Genomic DNA, 26913 nt, shown 5'->3' with positions numbered 1-26913 from the left:
TGTCTTTAATCCTGACAGTTCTTTATTTATTATGTTTTCATGTACTTGCTATGGGTTACTAATCTTCAATGGGTGTCATCATGGGAATAACCAAAATCAGATAATGTGACAGAAGACTGACAAAGTGTTTCACATCCTTGAGTTATATACCAAGTCAAGAATGGGGGTTGAAGAATGTTGCAAAAAGAGACTGCAGGGCTACTTATATTCTTGTAATAAAACCAACAATATCAAGAGAGTTATCATCTCACTTCCAATTTCTTCCCCTCAAGAACAATTTGAATCTCTTTGGCATCCAAAGTCTCATAAGTCAACAAGGCTTCTGCTAGATTCTTATGTTCTTTTGCATGAGTTTTCAAGATATGTTTTGCTCGTTCATATGATTCCTGAAAGAGAAAAGCAAGTCATAGAAGAAAATATAGAGATGCAATAATCATAGGTAAGGAGAAAATAAAACCAATGGGGCTTTAAAATGTTCTGATTTATACTTTTAAAAAAGTATTTAAAAGCTTTGTTTGAAAACATAAATTGTTTATATATAATATAAACAGCACGTGGAATGTATCACAACAGAAGAGTTTGGAAACGTTTCAAGAGTCTCTGCCTTTCCAGAACGTCCATTTTCTCCGCTGTGACTACTAAGCATTTCTTTCTTTTCCTTCTAGCAGTTAAAGACTGGAAGACTGCTTTCCTGAAATTCCTACTCTTATTCCAGAAACTTCTTTGTTCCCATCACCATTTCCAGATCATTAGTAACCTATCTCTTGCAGAAAGCACTACTCCTCTGAAGGTCAAACCATTTGAATATTGGCTGCAAATCCCCCTTGACAAGCCCTCTAATTAATACTGATGATATTCCTCATTCAATAGACACCGACAGACCTTTTCCTTTATTCCAAGAGCCACCTTAAGGGATGGATAACTTCAGTACCTACAAATACGTAAGCAACCTTTCTAGTAAGCTCCAGACCAACATATCTAGTTCTAACTTAGAATCTTCATTATGATGTTCAAATTTAGCAAGTTCTTATTAAACAAAAACATTCTACCCACACCAAGAGCTTGCATCCCAGTTTGGTCTCCATGCTTTTCAGTTAATGGCATAAACAATATAGTTACCAGAGGCAGAAATCTGGAAAATGGTTTCAGCTGCTCTCTTACTTTTCCTATCTGATACATACTATTTTAATTCTACGTAACTTTTTTTTTTTTTTTTTTGAAGCTAGTTTCAAATGTACTATGTAGTCAAGGGTGTCCCTGAACTTCTAATCCTCCTGCCTACACCTTCCAAGTGCTGAGATTACAGGCATGTGCTACCATGCCTAGTTTCTGTGGTACTGGCAATCAAACCCAGTGTTTTGTACATGCTAGGCAATCACGACCAACGGAAACATATCCCCAAATCTTTATCAGTATCTCTTGAGCACACTCAGAGTTTCTTCACCTCTTATATTTGATAGGGTGAGATTTAGAAGCACTAGTTATCGTCACTCATGTTTGTTTGCAGTGCTGGGGGCTAAACCCAAAGTATTTCATAAGGTAGGCAAAGCACTCTCTACTAATGAACTATACCCTCTTATTACTATTTTTTAAAGTACTTAGGCAGATTTTTTATTAAAAAAATAAATAATCAAGCTCAGAAAAGTATTACCCGTAGAAGGATTCTTATTTCTTGTTCAATGGCAGATTGAGTTTCAGGACTTAGTGTTCCTGCATCACTGTAGGTCATAACTCCAAGCTAAAATCAAAAGGAATAAAGTAATTGAACAAATTACTACCAAGAAATTTAGCACAGTAAGTACTAGCCTATATATAAATGGGGGTGAGGGGGACAAGAAATGCAACATGTTGAGTGCAATGAAATATCAACTTTGGAAAACATAGGGACAAATCAAAATAGCAAATGTATGATATAAAAATTGAAGTCTTTTAAGTGCCTTCTCAGAAAACCCTGGCAGCTCTCCCAAATCTAGAAATTCACAGTTCATGTGCCTCATAGATTACAATGATACTGAAAATGTAAAATAAGTTCAGAAAGATGAAAGAGCTAAATAATTTAATTTAGCACTTTATTAGTTCATGATGTCTAAATAGAAGAAAAATCTGTATTACTACTCAGAGCAATGCTCAGAATAAGTCTCAAATGAATTAGGAATCAGACAAGGAAAAAGAATGCTATCCACTTACAAACCTATCAAAGAATGACATGGGAAATCAACTACCTTTTCACTCATTCCAAATCTGGTAACCATCCTCTTTGCAATTTGTGTTGCATTATCAAAATCACTAGAAGCACCTAGATTAAAAACATAAATATACTTTTGAAAATCTTTAAATGAATAAACATAAATTTGAAGTAAATGTACTATCAAAAACCAACCTGTTGTAATATGATCAGTTCCAAATATGAGCTCCTCTGCCACTCTCCCTCCCATACTAACATCCATTTGTGCAAGCAGCTGGGCTCTGGTTTCATTCCACCTGTCATTCTCAGGCAACAGTGAGACCTATACAATTTCATAATAAGCACATAATAATAAAGGAAAGGCATTCAGGTACAGTTCTGAAATAGTTATATTCATAACCAAAGTCATTCAATTTTTCCAGACAGTATTCAATATGATAATGCTGAAAGCCAAGCAATTTGACAAACATGGTCATCAGGTAACTTAATAACATAAAATCTTTGACATGAAACCAACATGAAAAACAAAGAAAATTCTCTGTATAGGTGCATCTTACAAACAGCAGCTACATAATGCTGCAATAGGACTTTTTTCCAGCTGTAAAAAAATATTTAAGCAGTCATGTATTAGAAAGATTCAAGACATAGCATGTACTAAGAAGTACCTTAGAACAACTATGAAACCAGCCACTATGACATAAAATGTGTCTTTATGTCTAGTAGTTTATTTAGATACTTAAAAATTATAGTCTATAATCACTCTTCAATTATATTTTCATGGAAATATGTAACACCTGAAATATATTATGAAACTACTCTGATAGAAAATTATAGCAAATGGATCTTATTTCAATACTATTCAGGAAATCAGAAAGGATAAAAATCATTAGGAAGTCACAATCTCCTACATAAGCTTCTAGAAAGGTATATTTGAAAGTGAATTTTAAAACAAGAAAATGTAAGTCAAGGTGGCTCAAACACATGATCCTAGGACTTGTAAAGGTGAAGCAGGAGGATTACAAGTTTCAGGCCAGTCCAATGACATGGAGCGTTTCAGGCCAACCTGAGCTACAAAGGGAGAAGTGAGACCCTGTTTCAAAGCAAGCAAACCAACAAAACAAAATGAAACAAACAAATCCAACTAAACTAAAATTAAAAAAAAAAACAAAACCAACTAAACTAAACTGGTATATGGTTCAGTGATGAGAGCTTGATTCACATTCATGAGTTTCTGAATTCAAACCAAAGTAATGGGGGGAGCGGGGAGGAAGGTCCATAGGAAACTTACATGTCCAAGTGTGGGCCCCCGTGGCATGATTGTAGCTTTATTGATTGGCATTGCATCCTTTGTGTAATATGCAATAATAGCATGACCAGATTCATGATAGGCTGTTATGGTTTTGTTTTTGTTATCAATTTCCACACTTCTTCTTTCTGGTCCTAAGATAAATAATGTACTATATTAGAAAGGTATACTTAACTGCTGGGCATGGTAGCCTATAATCCCAGAACTACAGAGGCAAGAGAATAATAGGTTCCAGGCTAGCTCATGATTCACTGTGATAACAGGAAGGCAGAGACACACAGAGAATGCATGAGCACTCATTATGGAGGATGGAGGCATGGTGGCTCACTCACATCAGTAATCTCAGCATTCAGAAGGCTGAGGCAAGATGACTACCATGAGTTCACAGACAGCCTGAGGTACATTAGTAGAAATGAGGGCCACCAGACCAGCTTGGATTATAGAATGAGAGTCAGTCTCCCAAAAAAAGGTAGGGCAAGATGGAAACAAAGAAAAACATGAACTGCAGGATAAGGGGATGGGAAGGAAGGCATACCCATTAGAATTTTATCCTTGGAAAACTCTAGTTCCTTCATGGTAACCATTTCTTTTCCATCAACAGCTGCCTTTAATGCAGCTTGGTTTACAAGATTCTCCAACTCTGCTCCAGAAAACCCAACAGTACCTCGAGCTATGATTTCTGGATCAACAGCTACAGACAAAGAGAACAACGTAATAAATCTCCATCACTAAACAGAAGCTCTTCCACTGAACTCATGTTTTAAATGTAGAAAAAACACAATTACTCTGAATTACAACTTAAAACAGATATCTTAAAACTAGAATTGAATTTACTAAAACTTATGCATCAAAATATGACATTGTATGTTAATATTACTAATTAATACTATTTGTAATAATACTGTTAACAATAACAAATTCTTATGTCAATAATAAAACTTCCAGAAAAGGCCTAAGTTTTATTAACTTTCTGAAAACAAAACAAAAAGTGGACTTGCTAGTAATGAAATTAGAAACTTCAAATATGACCTACACTGGGCTTGGAGAGATGGCCCAGCAGTTAAGAGCACTAACTGCTCTTGCAGAGAACCCAGGTTCGGTTCCCAGCATCCACAGGTCAGCTCCTCCTCTGGCCTCTACTGGTACTGTGCATGTGGTATATATACATGCAGACAGTTATACACATACAAAGATAGAAATAAATACATCTTAAATATGCCCTATACTAATGTCCAGCCTGACCACAAATTGAAAAAGCAAGCTCACAGTCAAAATTCTGTTCTCTTAAATACCACCTTGAAACATCTTGGTCTACCTTTATGATAGGAAATAAACTTAGTTTTACAGGCTGATTCAAGATACATCCTTAAAATTATTGCAGCTTATACTACTGTCACTTATTTTCAAGTGGCTCCATGTTTTCATGTGCCTTGTTCCATATTTTGCTTTCTTGTTAAATGGAGCCTTTTTTTTGTATTTTGTATTTTTACTTTAAAATCTATATATACCTGTCTATAAACCCCAAACAAAATTTCCTTTGGAATCAGGATTCAAGAATAAAATACAATCAGGGATATACACAAACTGAAGAATGCATATATAAATGGGTATAAAGAGGATGAAAAAATTAACTGGAGCCGGGCGGTGGTGGCGCACGCCTTTAATCCCAGCACTCGGGAGGCAGAGCCAGGCGGATCTCTGTGAGTTCGAGGCCAGCCTGGGCTACCAAGTGAGTTGCAGGAAAGGCGCAAAGCTATACAGAGAAACCCTGTCTCGAAAAAAAAAAAAAAGAAAAAAAAAAAGCTTAAAAAAAAAAAAAATTAACTGGTCTGAGGCATAAACCAAATAAGGACCACAAACAGGATGGCTAGATATATATCCATTTTCCAGAAATAACAATGTTAGAATCAAGGAATTGAACTCACATTTGTCAAACTTTATTTTATTAAGATACCATTTCAAAATTTCAGTCCGACCCCTCACATCTGGCCTTGGAACTGTAACTTGCATGTCAAAACGACCAGGACGTATTAAGGCACTAAGGGAAAAAAATTAAATACATATAAATTAATAAGCTGAAGATGCTAGCACACACTAAACGTGATGGGGAAGCAACGACAATCAAAGATAAAAAAGAATTCTCAATATCAATGTTCAGACAGTTCCCTCAGAAGCATGGACAACAGTCTCAGTAAGTCTCAGAGAGTTCAAGGGCACCTAACACCCATCATCACAGGACTCAAGACGCTAAGGACTTCCAGGGCCAACCTGGACTAGGTAGTGTTACCTCTGTGAAATAATAATGACCAGAAGGGAAAACAAAGGTTCATTTCGACACATGTGTGTAACTAAGGTAGCGCTCTCTCCTCTCCCTCCCGATTTTGAGTCCCCTCCCTTTTTCTGTTTCCCACAAAGGTTCATTTATACACCCGCCTACAACAAGGTGGCGCTCTCTCTCCTCTCCCTCCCTTTCCGTTTCCCCCTGAGGACCACACGTGCTACATTTTCCTCTCTATTGCAGCTGTGCCCCTTCCTCAGTGGTCCCATTAGGTCCCATTAGCTTTCCTGGTTTACACAGTTACTCCAGGTTATGTGCTCACATCTGAAGAGCTGGAGCTGGATGCATTGTTTCCGTCGTTAGTCTACTACAGATTTTGTTTAAATGAAGATATCTAAGTCTTTTTGAGAGAGGATCTTTTATATTGCCCAACAGTCTTAACTCACTATGTAGCTCTCAAACTCAGAGATCGGTCTGTCTCTTCCTCCCAAATGCTGAAATTAAAGGTGTGCAGCAAAATGCCTGGCATATATGAACTGTCTATATAAAAATATCTATAATACATGCAGGTCAGTATTACAAAACTATTATTTTATTACGTATTTTAATATATATTAAATATATACACTTATTGACAATGCTTCCCCAAAGATATTCTCAAAACATTATAGGCTATTGCTACTGTCCTTGCCTGCCCCTGGGGTGGAAAGCACAATCTGTATTGATGAAGACACATGCACTTCAGACACAGGACCTAGAGATCTTTAAGCTAGAATGGACCTGAATACCTCCTTCATGAGGACTAGCCTTCATGGTATTAGAAGGAACCATGCCAGCTTCCAAAAGAGGGAAGCAACTAACATTCCTACCCGACTATGACACTGATGTAGGATGCCTTTCTAGACACTGTGAATATATGTGTTGCTCCCATTGGTTAATAAAGAAGCTGCTTTGGCCTATGGCAAAGGAGGATAAGAGCCAGGTGGGAAATTCAAACGGAAGAAGGGAGGAGTCAGGGGCACACTCCATCCAGCCGTGGAAGCGGCAAGATGCCAGCAGACTGGTAAGGCCATGGCCACGAAGTAAAATAAAGATTATAGAAATGGGTTAATTTAACTTGTAAGAGCTAGTTAGTATTAAGCCTGAGCAATAGGCCAAACAGTTTATAGTTGATATTTAAGCCTCTGAGTGATTATTTACAAGAGGTATGGGACAGGGCGGGACAAAAAGCCTCGTACATGAAACCTATGAACCACAATAACGATCAGCATGGTACAATAACCCTAGTTCAACAGTGTCATACAAACCTTGGTGGTAAACAACAGCTCTCTAATTGGACTTAAAACCTACTCAACAAGAGGAAAATCATGCCTGGTACTGGAAAGCTAGCCAGCTACCCAGGGCTAGTAAAGATCTTGGAGGAAAACCTACAACCACTATTTTACTAAACCAGCACAATCCCTAACTACATTCTAGATATTTGTCCTTATATCCACAGATAAGTGTAGTCTTCAACCCTCAGCAAGGAAACTTCTCATTGCAACTGACAAGAGACCACTACAGAAAACAACACATGGTCAAAATGCAGAGTTGTGGAGCCCAGTATGAACTGATCCATGTAGAACACAACTCCTACACCTAAGGCTCAAGGATCATTTAGGAAGAGGGGGTGGAAAGACTGTAAGAGCCAAAGGAGCAGGGAACTTGTAAGATTGTGTATCTCCTACAAATGTCAGAAGCTACACTCAGTGTCTCACCAACATGGTTGCCTAAACACGACCTCAACAAGGATGATGTCATGCTATGCTAAGGTGGATGGGGGAAGCTTATGAGGCCTCAACCCTAGACAAAGAACTATAGGTAGGTAAAAAATACTAAGAACAGGAACACGAGTCTTTCCCAGGGAACAGCATACCAAATGGTTATCCAATACCAAACGGTCAGACCTAAAAAAACATATACATACAACTAACACTACATACACTTAGGAAGGTTGTATTTATGTATTTAGGAATACAGACACACATACACACGTAACAGAGATTAAAGAAAAAAGGCCATGAATTTGAAAAAAGGTCTGGTTTGGTGATGTGTGTGTGTGTATGTGTGTTGGGGGGAGGGGTTTCCCATGGGAGGACTTGAAGGAGGGGAAGAGGAGAAATGTTGATTATAATTTTAAAAAAGCAAAATAATCATTGAAAAAACACATATACTCCCTTCTCAATTGCTATCTAGAATGCTGCATTGTTGTATTAGAAAAAGACAAGCTACTAATCACACACACAAAAAAACCTCTTATATAATTTTTTTTAAATTAAAAGTTACTTTTATTTTTTAAATACAGGAGGAGGACAGGTATGTGCACTTTAGTGTAGGTGCCTGTAGAAGCCAGAAGAAAGTGTTTGATCCCCTAGGCTGGAGCTACGGGTGGTTGTAAGCTGGAGGGCATGGGTGATGGAACTCAAACTCAGATCCACTACAAGAACAGTATGTTTTCTTCACCCCTGAGCCATCGCTAGCCCCATCCCCAACACAGAAACTTTTAATGCTATAAATCTCACTTCTAAAATGCTTTCTGCTTAAATGTGATATATGTTATTCAATATTATTGAGAAGTAATTTAACAGTTCTGAATTCAAAGTAAATAATCCACCTAGGTTTTAATATGTTAGGTTGAACAAACATCACTTTGATTTAATTTTAGAACTATTTTTTTCTTTAGAAATTCTATGCTCATTGGTAATTATGTCACATTCCCCAAGCCTTTGGCAACTAATCTGTCTCTGGATTTGCTTATTCTAAACATTCCCTATAAATGGAACTGTGCAAGATGACATGCGTGGTAGGCTTCTTCTCTTGGTACAATGCTGTAGCATATCAGTACTTCATAGAATTCTTTTCATACTTACTTATCTAATGCCTCTGGGAAATTTGTGGCACCTATAATGATTACTCCTTCATTGGGTTTGAAACTAGAGAGGAAAAAAAAGGTACCATTTCACTGAAAACTGAAGCAGAGCTTACATGTAACAATAACTATATATAAAACTGTTCATTGTTAACCTTAACTGATAATAAACAACCAATTACATAAATCACAAACCCCTGTTACAGTTACTTAGCTTGGGTGCCTATTTAAATTTTGAAAAAAATTATTTTTAACTTCACCAATTCAAATTATTTGGTCCTAGACCTCTATTTTAGTCAAAATACCCCACATTGACATTAAGAGAGTTCATTCAAGGCAACATTTCTTCCGTTTTATATCATGAACAGTGATATAGGCTTTAACTTGATTACAACACTCAGTCACCAATTATATAGAACTAGTTGTATTACCCCTTACTTTTGGGGAATTTGAGTCAGCACTGGGAATCTAATCCAGGTACTCATGTATACTGGAGGCAGATAATTCACCACTCCATATCTTTCTTTCTTTAAATAGACCAGTTTGAGCCTGAATTATTGTTTTCCTCTTATAAATATAATGGAATAAGTGAAAATAGGTACACATTTACAATTCTGAGAGAAACTGATATATCAATTAGTAATGCAAACAACATTGAAAGAAAAATTTGACTTCTTACATGAGATGACTCTGTTGCCTAAACATGTAGCATTTAGTATCTATACAATTTTACCAAATCCTTCATGAGAAGAACTTGAATAAAAACAAGTCTGTAAATATCAAATATTGGAAGATACCTATTACTCTAAATTATCTTTAAAATGGATAAACGCTAATTTTTAAAATATTTAATCATATTTAACAAAGACTCAATTACCCATCCATTTCAGCAAGAAGTTGATTGATAGTCTGCCTCGAATATGGATGCATTGGAGATTCAATTCTCTTCCCACCAACAGAATCTAACTCATCAATGAATATAACACAAGGAGCATTTGCTTTTGCTTCTCCTAAGAAAACAAACAAAAACTCAAATAAGTTGAAAGAAATTAACACTTTTTTAACATAAAAATATTAAAACCTGTAAGACTATCAGCTTAAGGCCGGGCGGTGGTGGCACACGCCTTTAATCCCAGCACTCGGGAGGCAGAGCCAGGCGGATCTCTGTGAGTTCGAGGCCAGCCTGGGCTACCAAGTGAGTTCCAGGAAAGGCGCAAAGCTACACAGAGAAACCCTGTCTTGAAAAACCAAAAAAAAAAAAAAAAGACTATCAGCTTAAAAAAATCATAGGGGGAAAAAAAGACGTCACATTTTACTAAGAATAGTAATGTTGGAGGGTTGTACTAAAGAGCATGACAGAAAATGACAATTGGTTATCATTCTTCCGAACTGTACAAATTAATTCAATCAAAACTGAAGCTAATAACTCTTTATAATGCTACAGAATCAATAAATAAAACGAAACACCAAAAAACTCAAGAATTAACTTTCAACAGTCCCTAACTTCATCTTGAACATCTATCAGGCTCTATTTAGCCTATTTCAGGAAAGAGTAAAGGGCCTGCAACATCAGTAGAAAATGGACTTGAGTTCAAATTCCCAGAACTCAAAAAAGGTGGAAGAGAACTGATTAACTGATTGCACAGACCACACACCCACACCCCATACATACACACAATAATAATAAAATTATTTAAATAAAGAGTACAGCTCCATTTTGGTTCAATCATTAAGTTACCTGAAACTAAAACTCACTTCAGAAATGCAATAGAAGAAATTATCAAGGAAAAAAAAAAAGTTTCTGTAACTAACAAAATATAACATCAAAATATACATCAAAACATACTAAAAAGATTTCTGATCCTGCTGGCTCCTACACCCACAAACATCTCATCGAATTCTGATCCAGAAGCATAATAAAAAGGAACATCAGCTTCTCCTGCCACAGCTCGGGCAAGAAGTGTCTTTCCTGTTCCTGGTGGCCCAACTAAAAGAATTCCTAAAAGGAAAAGAAGCAGACAAGAATGATCCATTATTTTTAAATCTCTTGGTAAGAACCTTCCACACAAATAATTATTAATTTCTGTAATAGAAAAGACAGCAATAATCAATATTGCCAAACATGGCAAAGAAACTACGTTTCTGCTAATGATTCAAGATTTTCTCTACAACTAGTTTTTCCTGTGCCATTTAAATATTATTTACAGCCAGGAGTGGTGGCACATGCCTGTATTCCCAGCACTAGAGAGGCAGGAAGTGGATCCCTGTGAATTAGAGGCCAACCTGATCTACATACTACATAAAGAGTTTCAGGCCAGCCAGGTACAGAGTGAGATTCTGGCACAAACAAACAAACAGATATATACATATATATAAAATTCACACATCAACAAGAAAAAAAAGAAAAGAATATTAAGACAAAGAAATACACTCACTTATAACAACATAAAATTCACACTAAAAGATATGCAGCCAAATATAATGGAAGAATCTTGTTAAGGTATTTCCATAAAAGTCCAAAAATATTTTCTAGACATTTGGTATAAAATAAAAATTTTTTAAAAACTCAATGATATTAAAGAAATAATGTTAATTTGAGCTGAGTCAGATAAAATTAGGGCAATGTCTTTATTTGTAGGTGACACATAGTTGATGTCTACAGTTTTCTTTCTTATGGTCAAGGGAGAAATAAAATGCACATATAGGCATAGACAAACAGTCAGAAAAACATTTGACAAGATGTCAAATACTGTTGAGTACAGGATAATAATAAATGTTAACTGCAATTATTCTAAGGTTTTCCAAATATTTAAGTTTTCATACCAATAAGCTTTTCCCATAGTAAGTCGGAAAAGAAGTAATCCCTGATTGTATATAACTCTTGTAATTACATTAAAACAGCAACAAAGCTATAGTGATGTTACATTTTAACATTTTTTTAAAAAGGTAAAAACAAGCTCAGAAATGGCATAAAGCTTATATTAGTATTACCATATTTCAGTGATATCCAACTGGTTTAAGTTATTTATAATTTTGATGTATCTTAGTATATACCTCAGGACTTTTCCATAAATTAATCTAATGCTCTATTAAAAATTAACTACAGTTTTAAATATTCTCTATATTATATTACATCACTGTACCCCTAAGTGGGAAAAGTTTAAGGAAATTTTTCCAGAAGTTTCCAGAAGAGATGCTCAGTGGTCTAAAAATCTAGCCTTAACCTGCAGTGCCTTTGGATCATTTGAAACAGCTACCAAATACCTGCATGTTAATGGTCTGCCCTAAGCTACTGGTGCTATTACAAGACTGTTAAAAGTCAGAGACAGAACCTAACGGGAAGAGGTGGGTCAGTGGAGGTATGCCTTAAAGGATAGATTGTGTCTTGGATGCTATGCCATGCCATGCTCTCAACTCTGCCCCTACCACTTGCTTTCTGGTTACTGTGAGGTGAGAAGCTTTGTGCTACCATGCACTTAGCCTCACCTCAAACCTCAGTGATTTAAAACCTCTCAAACTACAAGCCTGAAACCTTCCTTTGAAGACAACAAACAAAAAACAAATTAACTTTAATGCAGTAGTTCCATTAGTTCCATTCCTAGAAATTTGTTTCTTTTTTTTCTTTCTTTTCTTTAGAGAAGTGTCTCCTGTTTTTCAGGCTAACCTCAAATTTCTGATCCTCCTGCATCCACCTCCCAAGTGTTAGGATTACAGGCTCAGTTTATACCATGGTGGGGATCAAATCCTGTGCTTGTGCATACTGGATAACCACTGTATAAACCGATGTACAGACCCAACTATCCCTTAGAAACTTATTCTAAGTAAATAATTAGGCTAAAGGACAAAACTGTGTTAGAGTGGTCGTCAGACTGCTATTTTTAATAGAAAAAAAAATGTTTACATGAAAGTACAAATCTTGCCGGGTGGCGGTGGCACATGCCTTTAATCCTAGGACTCAGGAGGCAGAGCCAGGTGGATCTCTGAGTTCGAGGCCAGCCTGATCTACAGAGTGAGATCTAAGACCAAAACTACACAGAGAAACCCTGTCTCAAAAAACCAAAGATTAAAAAAAAAAAGCATAAATAATTAGCATGTAGTCTTCATAATTGTAAAGATCATGAGGACAATTTCCATAGTTCCTACTTAACAGAAATCCTCAAGAATTCTCATATTAAAAAAGAAAAATCTAAGGAGTTAGAGTGTAGCTCAGCAGTATAGTGCTTACCTACTATGTACAAGGTATGTGAGTTTGATCTCCAGTACAAGAACAGAACAAAACAAAACAAAGAAAACAAAAACATCAGTGCTTAGTTAGTGTGACCCTGAATGGGTGCTTGACCCTGATGGGGATGGTGACATTAGGAAGATCACTACTTGAACAAATGCTGAACTTTGTTTAAAGCAATGAAGTTAACAGATTTATATCCATGTAAAAGCACTAGTTTTAAAGCTATAAAAAAAAATCTTTATATGAGGTTAGAGAGATGGCTCAGGATTTAAGAGCACTGGACTCTCTTCTAGAGGACCTGGGTTCAATTCCCAGCACCTACAAGGCAGCTCCCAAACTCTGTAATTCCAGTCCTGGGTGATCTGAGGCCCTCTCCTTGCCTCCCCCGGCCCCTGGCAAACACACGGTAGGCAGACATACATGCAGGAAAAATACCCACATGTGGAACCTTTTTCACAACTGTAACTAAACAATTCGTCTTTTTAGTAAATGCACAGCCAAGGATTTAAAGAAGCATTACGTCTTACTAAAAAGTAGTTGCAGAACTTTATTTGTAGAATAAGCACATATTTTTAAAAACAAAACTTAGGAATTGAATCTAATCAGTTGTAATATGATCAAATAAAATTTGTAATATATTACTTTATGTTTTACAACAAATCATGATAAAAGGGAGAATATCTTACCTTTGGGAAGTTTACCTCCAAGCACAGTAAATTTTTGTGGGTTTTTCAAGAATTCAACCACTTCCTGTAATTCTTGTTTGGCTTCCTCCACCTTAAATGGTGCAATTTACCAAATAATCAAATAATGGTTAGATTATCAAGGTTTCCTCTTTGGCAATCATATATTTTAACGTAGATATGAGTGAATTTGGCCTTTTTCAGTGAAACTTTTTTTTTAAACACACTAAAGGTTTTTTCCCAATCCTCATCTCCTTTACACAGCATCCTTACTATGCCAACAAAAATCATTTGAAGTTCTCGCTTTTACTGAGAAACAAGTCAAATGTTGGTCAGGGTTAACCTGAAACTATTAGGAAAAACACATCTTAAGGCCAAAGAGCAATCTGAAAACCTAAACTGTTTAGGTCATGATTATATTTCTAGAAAATTTCTCAAAACTATTTCTAGAAGATATCATTACTAGAAAAAGGAAGGTTTTCCTTTCATTTGTCTAGTATTCCAATGGACTTTCAAAGTTATTCTGACTAAATCATTTAGATTCTTACTAAAATTATGTAATGATAATAATTAAAAAAAAAGCTCTACTCATTCCCAGCCCCAGGAGAATGGACACATATTCACCAAAATGCATGAGGTACATACTCCTAATACTAGAGTCCAAAGTAGAAACAACCAAAAATGTCTAAGTTAGTTAAAAAGCATATTCTGATAACCACATAATACAAACTGGGCAATCAGAAATATGAACCACTGCTCTCCACAGCATGGCCAGATCCCAAACAAGAGCATCATGCTGGGCAAAAGAAAAAAGATGTACAACGGGATAGTCTACATATACTGCTGCTCCTGAAACGAACAACAGAAGCAGAGTTAGTCTAAGTCTCTGACAGGTTGACTCTCCTCTCAGTGATGGAGATAAAAACTAGAAGAGGCATCTGGGAGGCTCTGGAGTTCTCACATTATATGTGCTCATTCTTGACATTTATGATTTATGTACTTTTAAGCATGTGTGTTGAACTTCAAAAAAGATTTGGCTGAGTTAGTTAAAAAGTACACTTACTGCACACTGAAAGACTAGAATATATCTACTTAAAATAATGGGTAAAATGGCAATTTAAAATTCTAAGAATAAAGCAAGAGACATGAAACACTGTTTACTTCTCAAATAAATAATATCCTGTCCCCAATCTCTGTGGCAAGAGTATCTCCAGTTGAGCAACAGAAAATCTACCGGGTGAGGTATGGTTAAGGGCATCAAGATAAAGATGTTTTAAACACTTCTTTGTTTTTAAAGCAGCTCTATATAAACGTACTTACATACTAGAAAATTCTGGGCAAGAAGTGATTCTTAGGTAAGTTTCTTAAGACTTGGCAAAACTGTGTAATAGCAAATCTGTTATGATAAACTCTACAAGTTACTTTGATCATATGAATTTACATTTTGTCAAAAGCCACTTAAAATGTGTTGTTTAGTTGTCAGCCTGTCTCTGGTTTTATACTCTAAGACATTCCTTCATCCCCACTGCAGAGAGACTTAAAATACCCCAACCAAAAACTGCTTCAACAAGAATTCTATTTTTTAAAGATTTACTTTATTTTTACTGGTGTGTGTGGGGAGGGTATGTGCATGTTGAGTGCAGGTGCTTATGGAGAGGAATTAGATACACTGGAGCCAGAGTTACAAGCAGTTGTGAGCTACTCAATGTGGGTGCTGGGAACTGAACTTGGATCCTATCAAGAACAAAAAGTGCTCTTAACCACTAAAACATCTCTCTAGCCCCAGGAATTCAATTCAAAGCAAGCATGTAACTGTAGAACTCAATCAGAATAGGAAGGGCTAATGATTCAAGTTTTAAATAATCATCATACCAATACCTTCCTCAACTGTTCACTTTCTGCAATCCAAACAGGGTTCATAGGCTTAAATTGCAAGAAAAGTTTGGGGCAACTTGGTTTAACCAGATGGAAGCCCAATGCAGAATATTAATTTGGTCAAATACAAAGAAATCTTAACTTACCCCTTTAACATGTTCAAAAGTGACATTTTTCATCTGGACAGGATCTACGGCAGAATCAAGTCCTGTGGTTGTCCGGAAGCGAACTAACAGGAAGGAATACATGTGGGTATTTGATATAAAAATCTAGAAAAACTGCATGTCTTAGAAGCCTAAGTTTATCTGATTAATCTAAAAGAAAAACAAAGTCTCCATTTCCAGACCATGTTCAAGGACAAATGGTTTCTTAGGATAGTTAGAAATTGTTTTCCTCCTGAGTTAGAGTCAGGTGTTATTTTTCAATGTGTTTTTATCAATCCCTATCTAAAAGTTACAAAATGTAAATTCTTCAAGATTGGTGTTCACTGACCATCTTGGTCATACTCGGTCATACTTAGGAACCAAAGCCAATGAGGATAAAGGGGCATTAGAGGACAGCCAATATTTGGCCTGTGATATTAAGATCAGCAAAGTCCCAGGAGAGAACGGAATACCCCTAAAAGTGTCCTACAACTCCAGTAATTCACTGCTCTTCTCCCTGAGAGATAGGGAAGACCCCAAGACTCCAACCAGCATACAATCTGCAAATACAGGGATCATTACAGACAGAGTATCTCTGATGCTTTCATGAGAATCCATGTGTTCAGCCTGCTCCATCCCAGAAGATGGCAGAGCTGGGTCAAGGAAAAACTAAAGAAGCCAAGGGGCTCCCCTAAAAGTAACTCTAAGAAGCCTTCCCAATAAAAAGAAAATAGGCCAATTTTTGGCCACCTGTATAGTTTTAGACACCGAGCAGGAAAGCACAGACAAAAACTAGATTAACAATAATATAAAACAAAGAACTAGACTAGATTTTTTAAAGGACAAAGAATAATTCAACCCTTATAAGCTTTCCCATCATACCCCAAGTATGAGCTACTCACATGCCAGGTAAGACATTCACAGCCACCTGGCTATAATTATATCATGCTTTTCCTAAGTGTAAACATTTTCTCCTGACTAAATCCTGATGTTCTAGTTAGACTGTCAGCTTGACACAACCTAGAGTCACCTGGGAAGGGAAAACCTCAATTAAGAATTGCCTTGATCAGACTGGTCTGTGGGGCACTGTTTGATTGCCAGCTGATAAAGAAGGGCTCAGCCCACTGTAGGTAGTACCATCCCTAGGCAGGCAGTCCTGATCTGTGTGGAAAAGCTCACAAACTTTAACACAAGCTTTAACTTCCCCTCAATGATGGACTGTGACATAGAAGTGAAAGCCAGATAAACTCCCTTTCTCCCCAAGTTGTTTATGGTCAGTGTTTTATCACAGCAATAAAAATTAAAATTACTCAAACTACAATACCTAACGGGAACTTCAATGCTGTGATGATTATCGCTTTCAATTTGACAGGACCTAGGTGAGAAACTTCTGGGCATACCTACAAGGAAATTCCTAAATTGGATCACGATGTGAAGAACAAATAAAGTGAAGGTCCCACACTGAGTAAAAAGGAGAAAGTGAACTAAACTTGAGGATTCCATTTCTCTCTGATTCCTAACTGAACCTGCAATGAGACTAGTTACCTCAAGCTCCTATAGCCATAATGAGCTGTATCCTGGAACTATGAGCCACAATAAATAACCTCTTTCTTAAGCTGCTTTTGTTCAGATATTTTGTCACAGCAATGAGAAGAGTAACTAATACACTTGTTGACAAAGACTCTGAGTCTTTAAGCCCAAGACCCAACTATCCCAAAAGACTTATCTAAGACACATCTTAACCCTAGAGCATAGAGCTCTTTCAGCCAATCTACAGCCAAGCTATCTAAGGCTAATTGTGGCCTTTAAGGGACTAACAGTTGTGATAGCCTGAATAAGAAATTCCAAATAAGCACGAGTATTTCAACACTTGGTTCTCAGTTGGTAATGCTGTTATGGAAACTTCGGGACAAGAAGCCTCATCCCACTTCCAGTTCATTCTCCGCTTTCTATGAGATGAAATGTGGTCAGGCAGCTTCCTGTTTGTCTCCAGTTACCATGCCATCCCTGCTTTTATGGACTCTAACCCTCTGGTGCCATAAACCAAAACCAACTTTATTATTGTTTTTTGTTCGGCGGGCTTTGTTTTTAGAGACAGTGTTTTACTCTATAGCTCTGGCTGGGCTGGAAATTGCCATACAGAAAAGGATGGCCTCCAACTTACACACAGACATACTTCTTGCTGGGATTAAAGGTGTGCACCCTCAAACAGACCCATGTTGGATATTTATAAAATCAGGACTTCAATCGGATCTCACTGGATTGTCATGGTGGAAATGGACTACACCTGTTATAACCTCTCTGAACTTGGAATTCTTAGGTGCTTTTCTTTCTCTAGCTCACTATTGTTGCTCCTCCCTCAGACACTGCAGTAGTAATGCCATATTTGATTCCTAGGCCTTAAAATAACTAAGTGTAGAGACCTTAAACACAAGTCTGTGCCCCATGCTAGACATTATTAGCCAGATTGAGTTATCTATCTCCTAAGTGATTTTAGGGTCTCAATTCTTCAGAGGGTATTAAGTAGCTAGTTTGACAATTAGATATTAGCAAGATTGAAGGTCATTAATAATCAGCAGCTTTTAAAACTAAGAACTGAAACTGAAGGATTACTACTAGTTAAAAGTATGGGAGCTAAATCTTTTTCTGAATTATGCAGAAGGTCATCACTAAATAAACTTTACAAGATTACTATTTAGCTGAAGGCTGATAAAGAATACGAATACAAAGAACTAGAGAGATGGCTCAGTGGTTAAGAGCACTAGCTGCTCTTGTAGAGTACCTGGGCTCAGTTCCTAGCACCCACAGGACATCTTACAACCACCTGTAACTCCAGCTCCAGGAGATTTGATGCCCTCTTCTGGCCTTCACAGGAACCAGGCACATAATGTGTATACACATTCACGCAGGTGAGATACTCACAGACCTCAAAAAGGAACAAGGATATACCATTATCTCCTCAGTAGAGGTCAACCCAAATGGGCCTTAGTCAAGGGGGCAGGAAAATATACCACAGGAAGCAGTGTCTTTTCTAGACATTTTAGAAATGGAATTCCCTAAAATGTAAATTGACACCATGATCTCTCTGTCCATCTTTCACTGTCACCCCTTGAGAGTGTGCTCTCCTCTAATCTGCAATCAACTACCTAGTTTCTATTCTGCTGTGCAAAAACAAGCAAAACAGGTGTGCTGCTAATCCCTGTGATCCTAGCACACAGGAGGTAGTTAGGAGGGTCAGGAGCTTGAGGTCATCCTTGGCTACACCATGAGCTTAGGGTCAGCCTGGACTACATGAGATGTTGTCTCAAACCAAAATGTTTCAGAGCTGAGATAAAGCTCGGTTGGTATGGTGTTTATCCAGCATGTATGAAACCTGGGCTTAATCCCCAGTACTCCATTAACTGGACATGTAAATTACATGGAGTACTTCTTTAAATCAATGGTTATCAAAGTTTGGTGAATAAAAATCTTATGAGAAGTATATTAAAAGGAGAACCCCAGCCATACTACAGACTTAAGGTTTGTTGATTTAGGAAAGGGTCCAAGAGTCAGCATTTTAAAAATTGTGATATTTTTAATTTTTAAAATTATTCATTTAATAACTTTACTATTTTGATACAATTGGTCACAAAAATAAAACTTTGAAATTATTACTTTAAACCCAGCACAAACAAAATTGCACACTAATTTTTTTTTTAAGTCAAACTGAATGGATTATCTTACTTTTCAAATATTCTTCCCCAGTTAACAACAACCTTAAGTTCAACAAAAGAAAAATTTGGCAGGATAGTAAAATAATTGGTACAATAGTAAAGAATATAAAAGCCAGATGCTTGAGGAGGACATAAACTCAGATAAGTTAAAGTCTTTACCAGATAAAAATGGGTTTTTTAAGAGTCCATAAATGCCAAGCAGGAGCAGAATAAAGACGATCAGACGAGTTCGCCTTAAGGAATCTGGAGAGGAAAAGGCCTAGAATTAAATGACATTAATGAAAAAGAATATCTCTATGGCAAATATTAAGTTATTATTTTGTGTTGAATTTGGTTAATAAGCTAGACTTTAAGCTGAAAATAATTGCTCACTGATGAAATAATTGCTCACATGTTTGCCTGGCACACATGATACCCTAAGCTAAATCCTCAGAACAACAAAAATAGCTTTTCAAATTTAGATTTACAAAAAAGCTGAACGTACACTTCCACCATCCGTCTTGCTCTATGACGCCAGGTCCCAACTATCATGCACTTATGTAGTAGACTTGTTAAAGACAAACCAGTATAGGTACAGTTTTATCAGGTATAATTTACATGAGGGTCTATTCCTGGTATGAGACAGTCATTAAAAAAATTCAGTTAGCATACAAAACAAGGTTTTCTTGTACTTCTGTCTGTGTGTGCGCATGTGCGCACGCATGTGTTGCCTTCTACTTTCATGTTATTTATACACACGCGTCTCATAGTTCAAATTCGATCACGCGTCTCATAGTTCAAATTCGATTCTGCATACAGAAATACAGGCAATTTTGTCCCTTCCCCTCATTTAAGACCTCTTCTCACCACCACTTATCACACACACAAATGTATACATGTGTGCAAATCCTCACACAGAAATCCAGGTTCTGCATAAAAATAAACATGCAGTATTTTCCAGAGCATGACTTACTACATTTCAGATGACAATATCCAATTGTATCTATTTTCCTGCAAGTGACATTTCACTCTTCTTTATGGCTGAGTAAAATCCCAGTGTATAAATGCCACATACTGTCATACATTCATCTGTTGATAGGCATTTAAACTGGTTCCAATATCTTGGTTACTGTGACTAGAGCTACAGTAAACATGGATGTACAAACATCTCTACACCATGCTTAGATCCCTTTGTTTAAAATATCAAAAATAGCAAATACAGCTATATCATATTCAGTTCAATTCTAAGTTTACTGAGGGATCTTCATATTGACCTTCCTAAGGGCTCCACCAGTTTACCTTGCCCAAGCACTGGACACAGGATCCTGTCACTCTGATCAGCATCTGTGGTTGTTCCTTAATGATAACCATTCTGACTGCAGATAATCTCAATGGAGTTTAATTTGCATTTCCTTGATGGCTGAAGATGTTGAAACTTTTTTCATATATTAGCTATTTTTTTTCTCTTTTGAGAACTGTCTGTTCAATATATTTAACCATTTACTGATCAGATGATTAAGTTTTATGGTGAATAAAAATTGAACAATTATCCACAGATTCTAGACATTAATCTCATCAGGGTGGCAAAATTTTTTCTTCCATTATGGAAAATGTTACTTTACTTTGCCGATTGCTTTTGCTGTGTGGAAGCTTTTTCATTTCATATACTCCCATTTGCTACCTTCTGCAATTATTTCTTGAACTGCCGGAATCCATCTCAGAAAATTCTTTCCCATGCTTCTATCTTAAAGTTCTGTACTTGTGTTTTCTTCTGGAAGTTTGAGTTTTAGGTCTTACAATAAGGTTTTTGCTCTGTTTTTAATTGAATTTTGTACAAGGTGAAATCTAATTTCATTATTCTACATGTTAATATCCATTTCTCTCAGCAACACTAGTTGAAAAGGTTATCATTTCTCTAATGCATGTTTACCTTTGTCAAAAATTAGATGGCTGCCATGACTTTCTCTAAGAATCCTCTATTTACCAATGCACAATTTCTATCCTTTACTTTTATTTCCATTTCTTAATAGCTTAAGCAATCTTCAGCTATGGATCAGGACCAATGTTAAGACTGATTATCTTAGAACAGTTTCTGTGAGCTGGTGAGATGGCTTAGCAGGTAAACGAGCCTGCCAGCAAGCCTCACAACCTGAGTTTGACTGCTGGAGTCCACAGTGGAAGGGAGGAAAGCAGAAGAACCAATCTCCAAAGCCATGGCACCTCCACACATGTGCTGTGGTACAAGCAGCTTATCACCACACACACACACACACACACACCACACAAACAGAAGTTATTTTTTAAAATTTAGGAAAGGTTTTGAAACACTTTCAACAGAGGACTAAGTGCCCTCTAAACTGTTCTTCCTACATCATACCATTAGTCTTCTGTGTCAGAGCTTGAGCTTTGAGAAAACCCTCTGCAAAACCAGTTTTAAATGCATCTTGGTGAGCTTCAGGTATGTTTTTAGTTTTCATAAGTTTGTCCAAACTCTCAAGATCGGTTCCTCTGTCCCGCAAAAGAAACCCCTAAAAATGAAAGAAAATATAGCAGCGTTATAAAGATATGAAGAGGCTAGGCAATGTGTTACACACATCTTTAATCCCACCACTGGGGAGGCAGAGGCAGGCAGATCTGTGAGTTCAAAGCCAGCCTGGTCTATAGAGCAAGTTCTGGGACAGCCAGGACAACACAAAGAAATCTTGTCTTGAAAAACTAAAAATAAGTAAATGAAGATGCAAAGATAAAGAAAGCAGTGGTCTGAAGATTCTCAGTCTACTGGACAAAGTCAAACAGGTACACTTTACAAATAATTTTGATATTGCTAGAAGCAATAGGTATGGCAATAAAATAAATGCTACGTGTGGAAAACAGAAATACCGTACTGAGAATGGGACACTGGGGCTAGGGAGATGTTTCAGCCATTAAAGGCTAGGCTTGCAACCAAAATATCAGCGACATCAAAACCACACGTAGAGGATTAGAGATACAGATCAGTTGGTAGTGTTTGCTTAGCATACACGAGGCCTACAGTTTGATCCCCAGAACTATAGAAACTGGACATGGCAGCACATGTATGCAATGCCACCACATGAGAGGTAGAGGCAGGGGAATCCTAAATTTAAAGTAATCCTTAGATATACAAAGAGTTAGAAACTAGCATGGGCTATATAAGACCAACTATCTCTCCAACCTCCTCACTTCCCTCCCCCAAAGTCATATACGCAGGCATCATGTCATAGGTCTATAATCACAGCACTTGAGAAGGAAGATTGTGAGTTCAAGGCCAGCCTCGGCTAATGAAAACTGTCACACAAATACACACACACACACACACAAACACACGCATGCACGCACATACACGCACACCAAAGCAAAACAAAAACAAAATATATACACAGAGAACAAACATAATGAATGAACAATTTGAAAGAACAATATGAAATGTCCAAAACTGTAAATAATTTGGTAAGATTCAATGCCAAGAGAAGAGAATAAGAGTATTTAGTGACCAGCATATGCAAGATGAGAACAGAAAAATGGTCAATAAAGTACAATAAAACACTCTGTTAAGTGAGACTGAGCTGGGTAATAAAGCAGAGTAACGAAAGAATACCATGAAATGTTGTCTTCTGGCTATGACACAGTTAAAACTTTTGTGAACTCACAGCAATGGAGATTACGTGCACAAGATCAAGTCAACCAAAATTCTGACATAGAGAGGAGACAATCTCTGGAGGCCCCCTTTACTGAGTAGCTGTTACTCTCTTTGGAAGATGTGGCCACTGGGAGAATTCTCACGCTCCAGTGGATATTCCCACATCCATGCACATACAAGCAGCACTAACTGGACTTAACAGGTTACAATAAAAAAAAATTAACTTTAAAGACATAAATTTGGAAGGCAGACATGTCGAGGGAGATACAAAGATAGCTGGAAGCAGAGAAGTGGGGTAGATAGATACCATATTTCATAGTATACGTGTATGACATTGTTAAGAATAAAGAAAACATTTTTAAAGATTTACAGGCACAACAATTAGACAAGTAGTTAGCAATTGTGGGTAGACAGAAGTGAGCAGGAGCTCCATCAACCAGAAAAAGGAAACACTTAAAAGATTTTGATGTTTCAGTATTTGTAAGTTGTTATTTTCTAAACCACAAAGAACTAATTACCTTCACAAATGATGGTGCTATATTCTGTGCTTCTGCTAATCTTTCAGAAGTAGACTGCAAACGTCGTGTCCTTGATTTCAAAGTTTTAAAACCCCGAGACTGTATGAAAACTGAACAAAACAGTACCAATTACTTGGCAGATATAGCAAGGAAAATGATCAAGTGTCAAGTCTGACCCATAACTGTACATCCTAATTAGTATAAGTTTTAGAGATAGTTATTGCGGCTGGCCTTTGAATATGCGTCACCTTTTCCTATTATCCTTTTTCCAAGAACTTTGGACATTTGACTTCATGCTCATAGGAGAAAAAGTAAAAAGGAGATTTTACAATATAATGTAGAAAACAAGATAGTAACAAATTGTGACACTTCCCAAAAAACAAAAGCTAAATTACTGAAATTGATTAAATATAAACAATTAAGCCTTTAAATTTTCTTCAATAGTTATAAAATGTTTTAAGTACCAAATGTACCAAAGTGTACCTTAATCCCTTAAATCTGACATCTATTTCCCAAAGTAATCATTCTTAATAATTCTGTACTTTCTCTTACTTGCCTGCACACACATATTTTTCTTTTACTTATTTATCTTTTAAGCTTCTAAAGCATCAAGCTGGGCTGGAGTTCCGTCTTCTATACATTCTAATGCCAAGAGCACACATAAGACTATATACACACATACTCTTCCTATAAAAAGTATTCCAAGTTGTGTAAGCTAGCATGTGACTACAATCCCAGCTGTGAGGAAGATCAGGCAAGAAGATCATGAGCTCAAGGCTCCCTTAGGCTACATAGGGAGACATAGTATCAAATAAGACATTCTAGAAATAAAGTTTGCTCAACTTCATGGACAGTTAGGAATACAACAGAGTACATTCAGTTTAATGGTCATTTATAATTTTTTAGTTAAACTAAAAAATTAAAAACTAAATACTGTTTTGAGGGTGCTGTATTTTTGGTTGAATTATTAGGCTACACTTAGGCTACAGGAAAGTAGTCTTTCTCACACAACGCAGCATCCCCTGCCCCCTTGTGGTCTGGACCCTCTCCCATCAGTCGCTAAGCCAGTACCTGCAGACTTGCCTCCTCCAGGCAGTCTTAGGAAGGCAATTTCTCATTTGCGAGTCTCTCTTTCTAGAGAGCCCTAGTTCATGTCACATTTGCAAAAATTGTGACGGTAACTATTTGTAAATAAATAATTTGTAATGACTTTATTCATTCATTCATTCATTCATTCATTCATTTGGGACAGGGTTTCTCTGTGTAGTTTTGGTGCCTGTCCTGGATCTCGCTCTGTAGACCAGGCTGGCCTCAAATTCACAGAGATCCACCTGCCTCTGCCTCCCGAGTGCTGGGACTAAAGGCATGCATCACCACTGCCAAGCAGACCATTTCTATTTGTAAATAAGAATACAGTGGTCAGAACTGATATCAAGTCTGTTTCCTCAATATTAACAAAGCAATAATGTACTAAAACTATAAATCACAAATTATGTGAAGACAAGTTTATACATGATTCAAAACCAAAGTAAAGTTGCTTTTCTTTCGCGTCACTGCTCAAACCAAAAATCTAAAAGTAGATTCCCCCCAACTACACACACAATCAGAGTTCTTACAAGAAAAAGTGTTTGTTGCTAAATGTAGCCTAGACATTAACTCCTATATGTACTCTATGATTGGCTCATTTCTGGCAATCTTTCAAGTGTTTATTGCATCAACAAGCCTGTACTAGCTAGCGTTTTGTAAATGTGACATTACCTAGGGCCATCTGGACGGAGACCCTCAAATGAGAAAATGCCCTTTTTAAGACTGGCCTGGAGGCAAGTCTTCAGGTACTAGCTTAACAACTGATGGGAGAGGGGCCAGCCCACAAGGGGATGCTGTCACCACCAAGCAAGTGATGCGGGCGTTACACAAGAAAGAGAGCAGAGAAACCACGGGACTCCTCCATGGCCTCTGCTGCAGTTCCTACCTCCAGATTCCTGCTTCTGTGTTTGTCTTGATTTGCCTCAATGATGGACTGTGATTAGGACCTGTAAGCCAAATAAATCATTTCCTCCCCAAGTTGCTTTTGGCCAGTATTTATCATAGCAACAAAAGCCAAACTAAGACAAGTCCCAAAGTCCGTTCTTACTGACTCCAAGTTTGATATTTTTCTTAAGTTCTACTAGAAATAGAAGCATTCACATCATTTATGACACTCTAGCCCAGTGGTTCTCAGCCTTCCTAATGCTGCGACTCTTTAATACATTTCCTCATGTTGTGATGACCCTAACCATAAAATTATTTCATTGCTTCTTCATAAATGTAATTTTACCACTGTTATGAATTGTAACTATCTGATATGCAGGATATCTGATAGGTGACCCCCAAAGAAGTCATGACCCACAGGTTGAGAATCACTGACTATCCCTAAGTTGCATGAAAGTAGCAAACAATGCTATCAATTTGGTATCACCTACTTTAAGGCTTTATTTAAAGTCCTCATCTTTCTGAGATATTAATGAAAGCACTGATGTTCTCCAATTTGTTTGCCTTACTTTAATTTTTTTCTGTCATTTCAATGGTTTTTTATTTTAATGTGAGGGCAATAAATAAATATGCTTAGTTAATTATTTTGAAACAGGTATAGATGAGTTCCGTATGTCTGATTTACCTTGGTACTTAGCACTCACACACAGCTTCTATTATTATTTTGTAGCTCAGAGTTTATAAAGAGGACTAGAGAGAGGGCTAAGTAGTTATCAGGACTGGGTGCTCTTCCAGAGGACCTGGGCTCAATTTCTAGCATCTACAAGGTGGCTGGCTCACAGCCATCGGTAACTCCAGTTTCAGGAGAATTGATGCTCTTTTCTGGCCTCAGAGGAAACCAGGCATGCATGGTGCACAGACATACATGCAGATGGAACAACAATACGTATAAAATAAGAATTTTTTTTTTTTTTTCAAAAGTTCATAAAGAAAGCTAGGCATGGTGGCCAACATATAAGAGGCTGAGCAAGACTACAAGTTACAAGCCAGTCTAGGTTAACACAATGAAACCTCTCTCAAAAAATACAGAACTAGGAGCAGGCTTTCTGGAGCCCAGGCCTATGGTGTGACACCTTGCGCAGCCTTGGTGCAGTGAGAAGGGGCTTGGACCTGCCTCAACTGAATGTATTGGCCTCTGCTGAGTCCCCATGGGAGATCTTGTCTTGGAGGAGGTGGGAATGGGAGGGGGTTGGAGGGGAAGACTGGGGGGCAGGAGGAGGGAGATCTGTGGTTAGTATGTAAAATGAATAGAAAATTTCTTAATAATAATAAACATAACTGACTAGAACTAACTGAACTAATAATTCCAAATAATTTTAAGTCCACTATACTATGAATAGATATTTAATTACCACCATTAACAAAAACAAGTCTTATTAAATATACCTATCAAGTTTTTCAAATAAAT

General features: G+C 37.1%; 1 protein-coding gene across 2 annotated transcripts in view; it reads right to left on the bottom strand.

Moving 5' to 3' along the window:
* Yme1l1 (YME1 like 1 ATPase) overlaps window positions 1-26913 on the bottom strand; it is a 36412-nt gene continuing 9499 nt past the window's right edge. For both annotated transcript variants that reach the window (XM_059263693.1, XM_059263694.1), the window contains exons 5-19: window positions 23475-23584; window positions 21676-21826; window positions 19479-19562; window positions 15610-15692; window positions 13592-13682; window positions 10524-10676; window positions 9555-9687; window positions 8679-8741; window positions 5417-5529; window positions 4027-4182; window positions 3474-3625; window positions 2381-2507; window positions 2223-2296; window positions 1652-1738; window positions 1-386 (exon numbers count right to left, since the gene is read on the bottom strand). In XM_059263693.1, coding sequence (XP_059119676.1) covers window positions 243-386; window positions 1652-1738; window positions 2223-2296; window positions 2381-2507; window positions 3474-3625; window positions 4027-4182; window positions 5417-5529; window positions 8679-8741; window positions 9555-9687; window positions 10524-10676; window positions 13592-13682; window positions 15610-15692; window positions 19479-19562; window positions 21676-21826; window positions 23475-23584 — 1721 coding nt within the window. In that variant the 3' untranslated portion in view covers window positions 1-242. The remainder of the gene's footprint in view (window positions 387-1651; window positions 1739-2222; window positions 2297-2380; window positions 2508-3473; window positions 3626-4026; window positions 4183-5416; window positions 5530-8678; window positions 8742-9554; window positions 9688-10523; window positions 10677-13591; window positions 13683-15609; window positions 15693-19478; window positions 19563-21675; window positions 21827-23474; window positions 23585-26913) is intronic.

The sequence above is a fragment of the Peromyscus eremicus genome, chromosome 5 (assembly GCF_949786415.1).
Source record: "Peromyscus eremicus chromosome 5, PerEre_H2_v1, whole genome shotgun sequence".
In the NCBI taxonomy this organism is placed as follows: domain Eukaryota; kingdom Metazoa; phylum Chordata; class Mammalia; order Rodentia; family Cricetidae; genus Peromyscus; species Peromyscus eremicus.
This window is presented reverse-complemented; position numbering and strand designations above follow the sequence as displayed.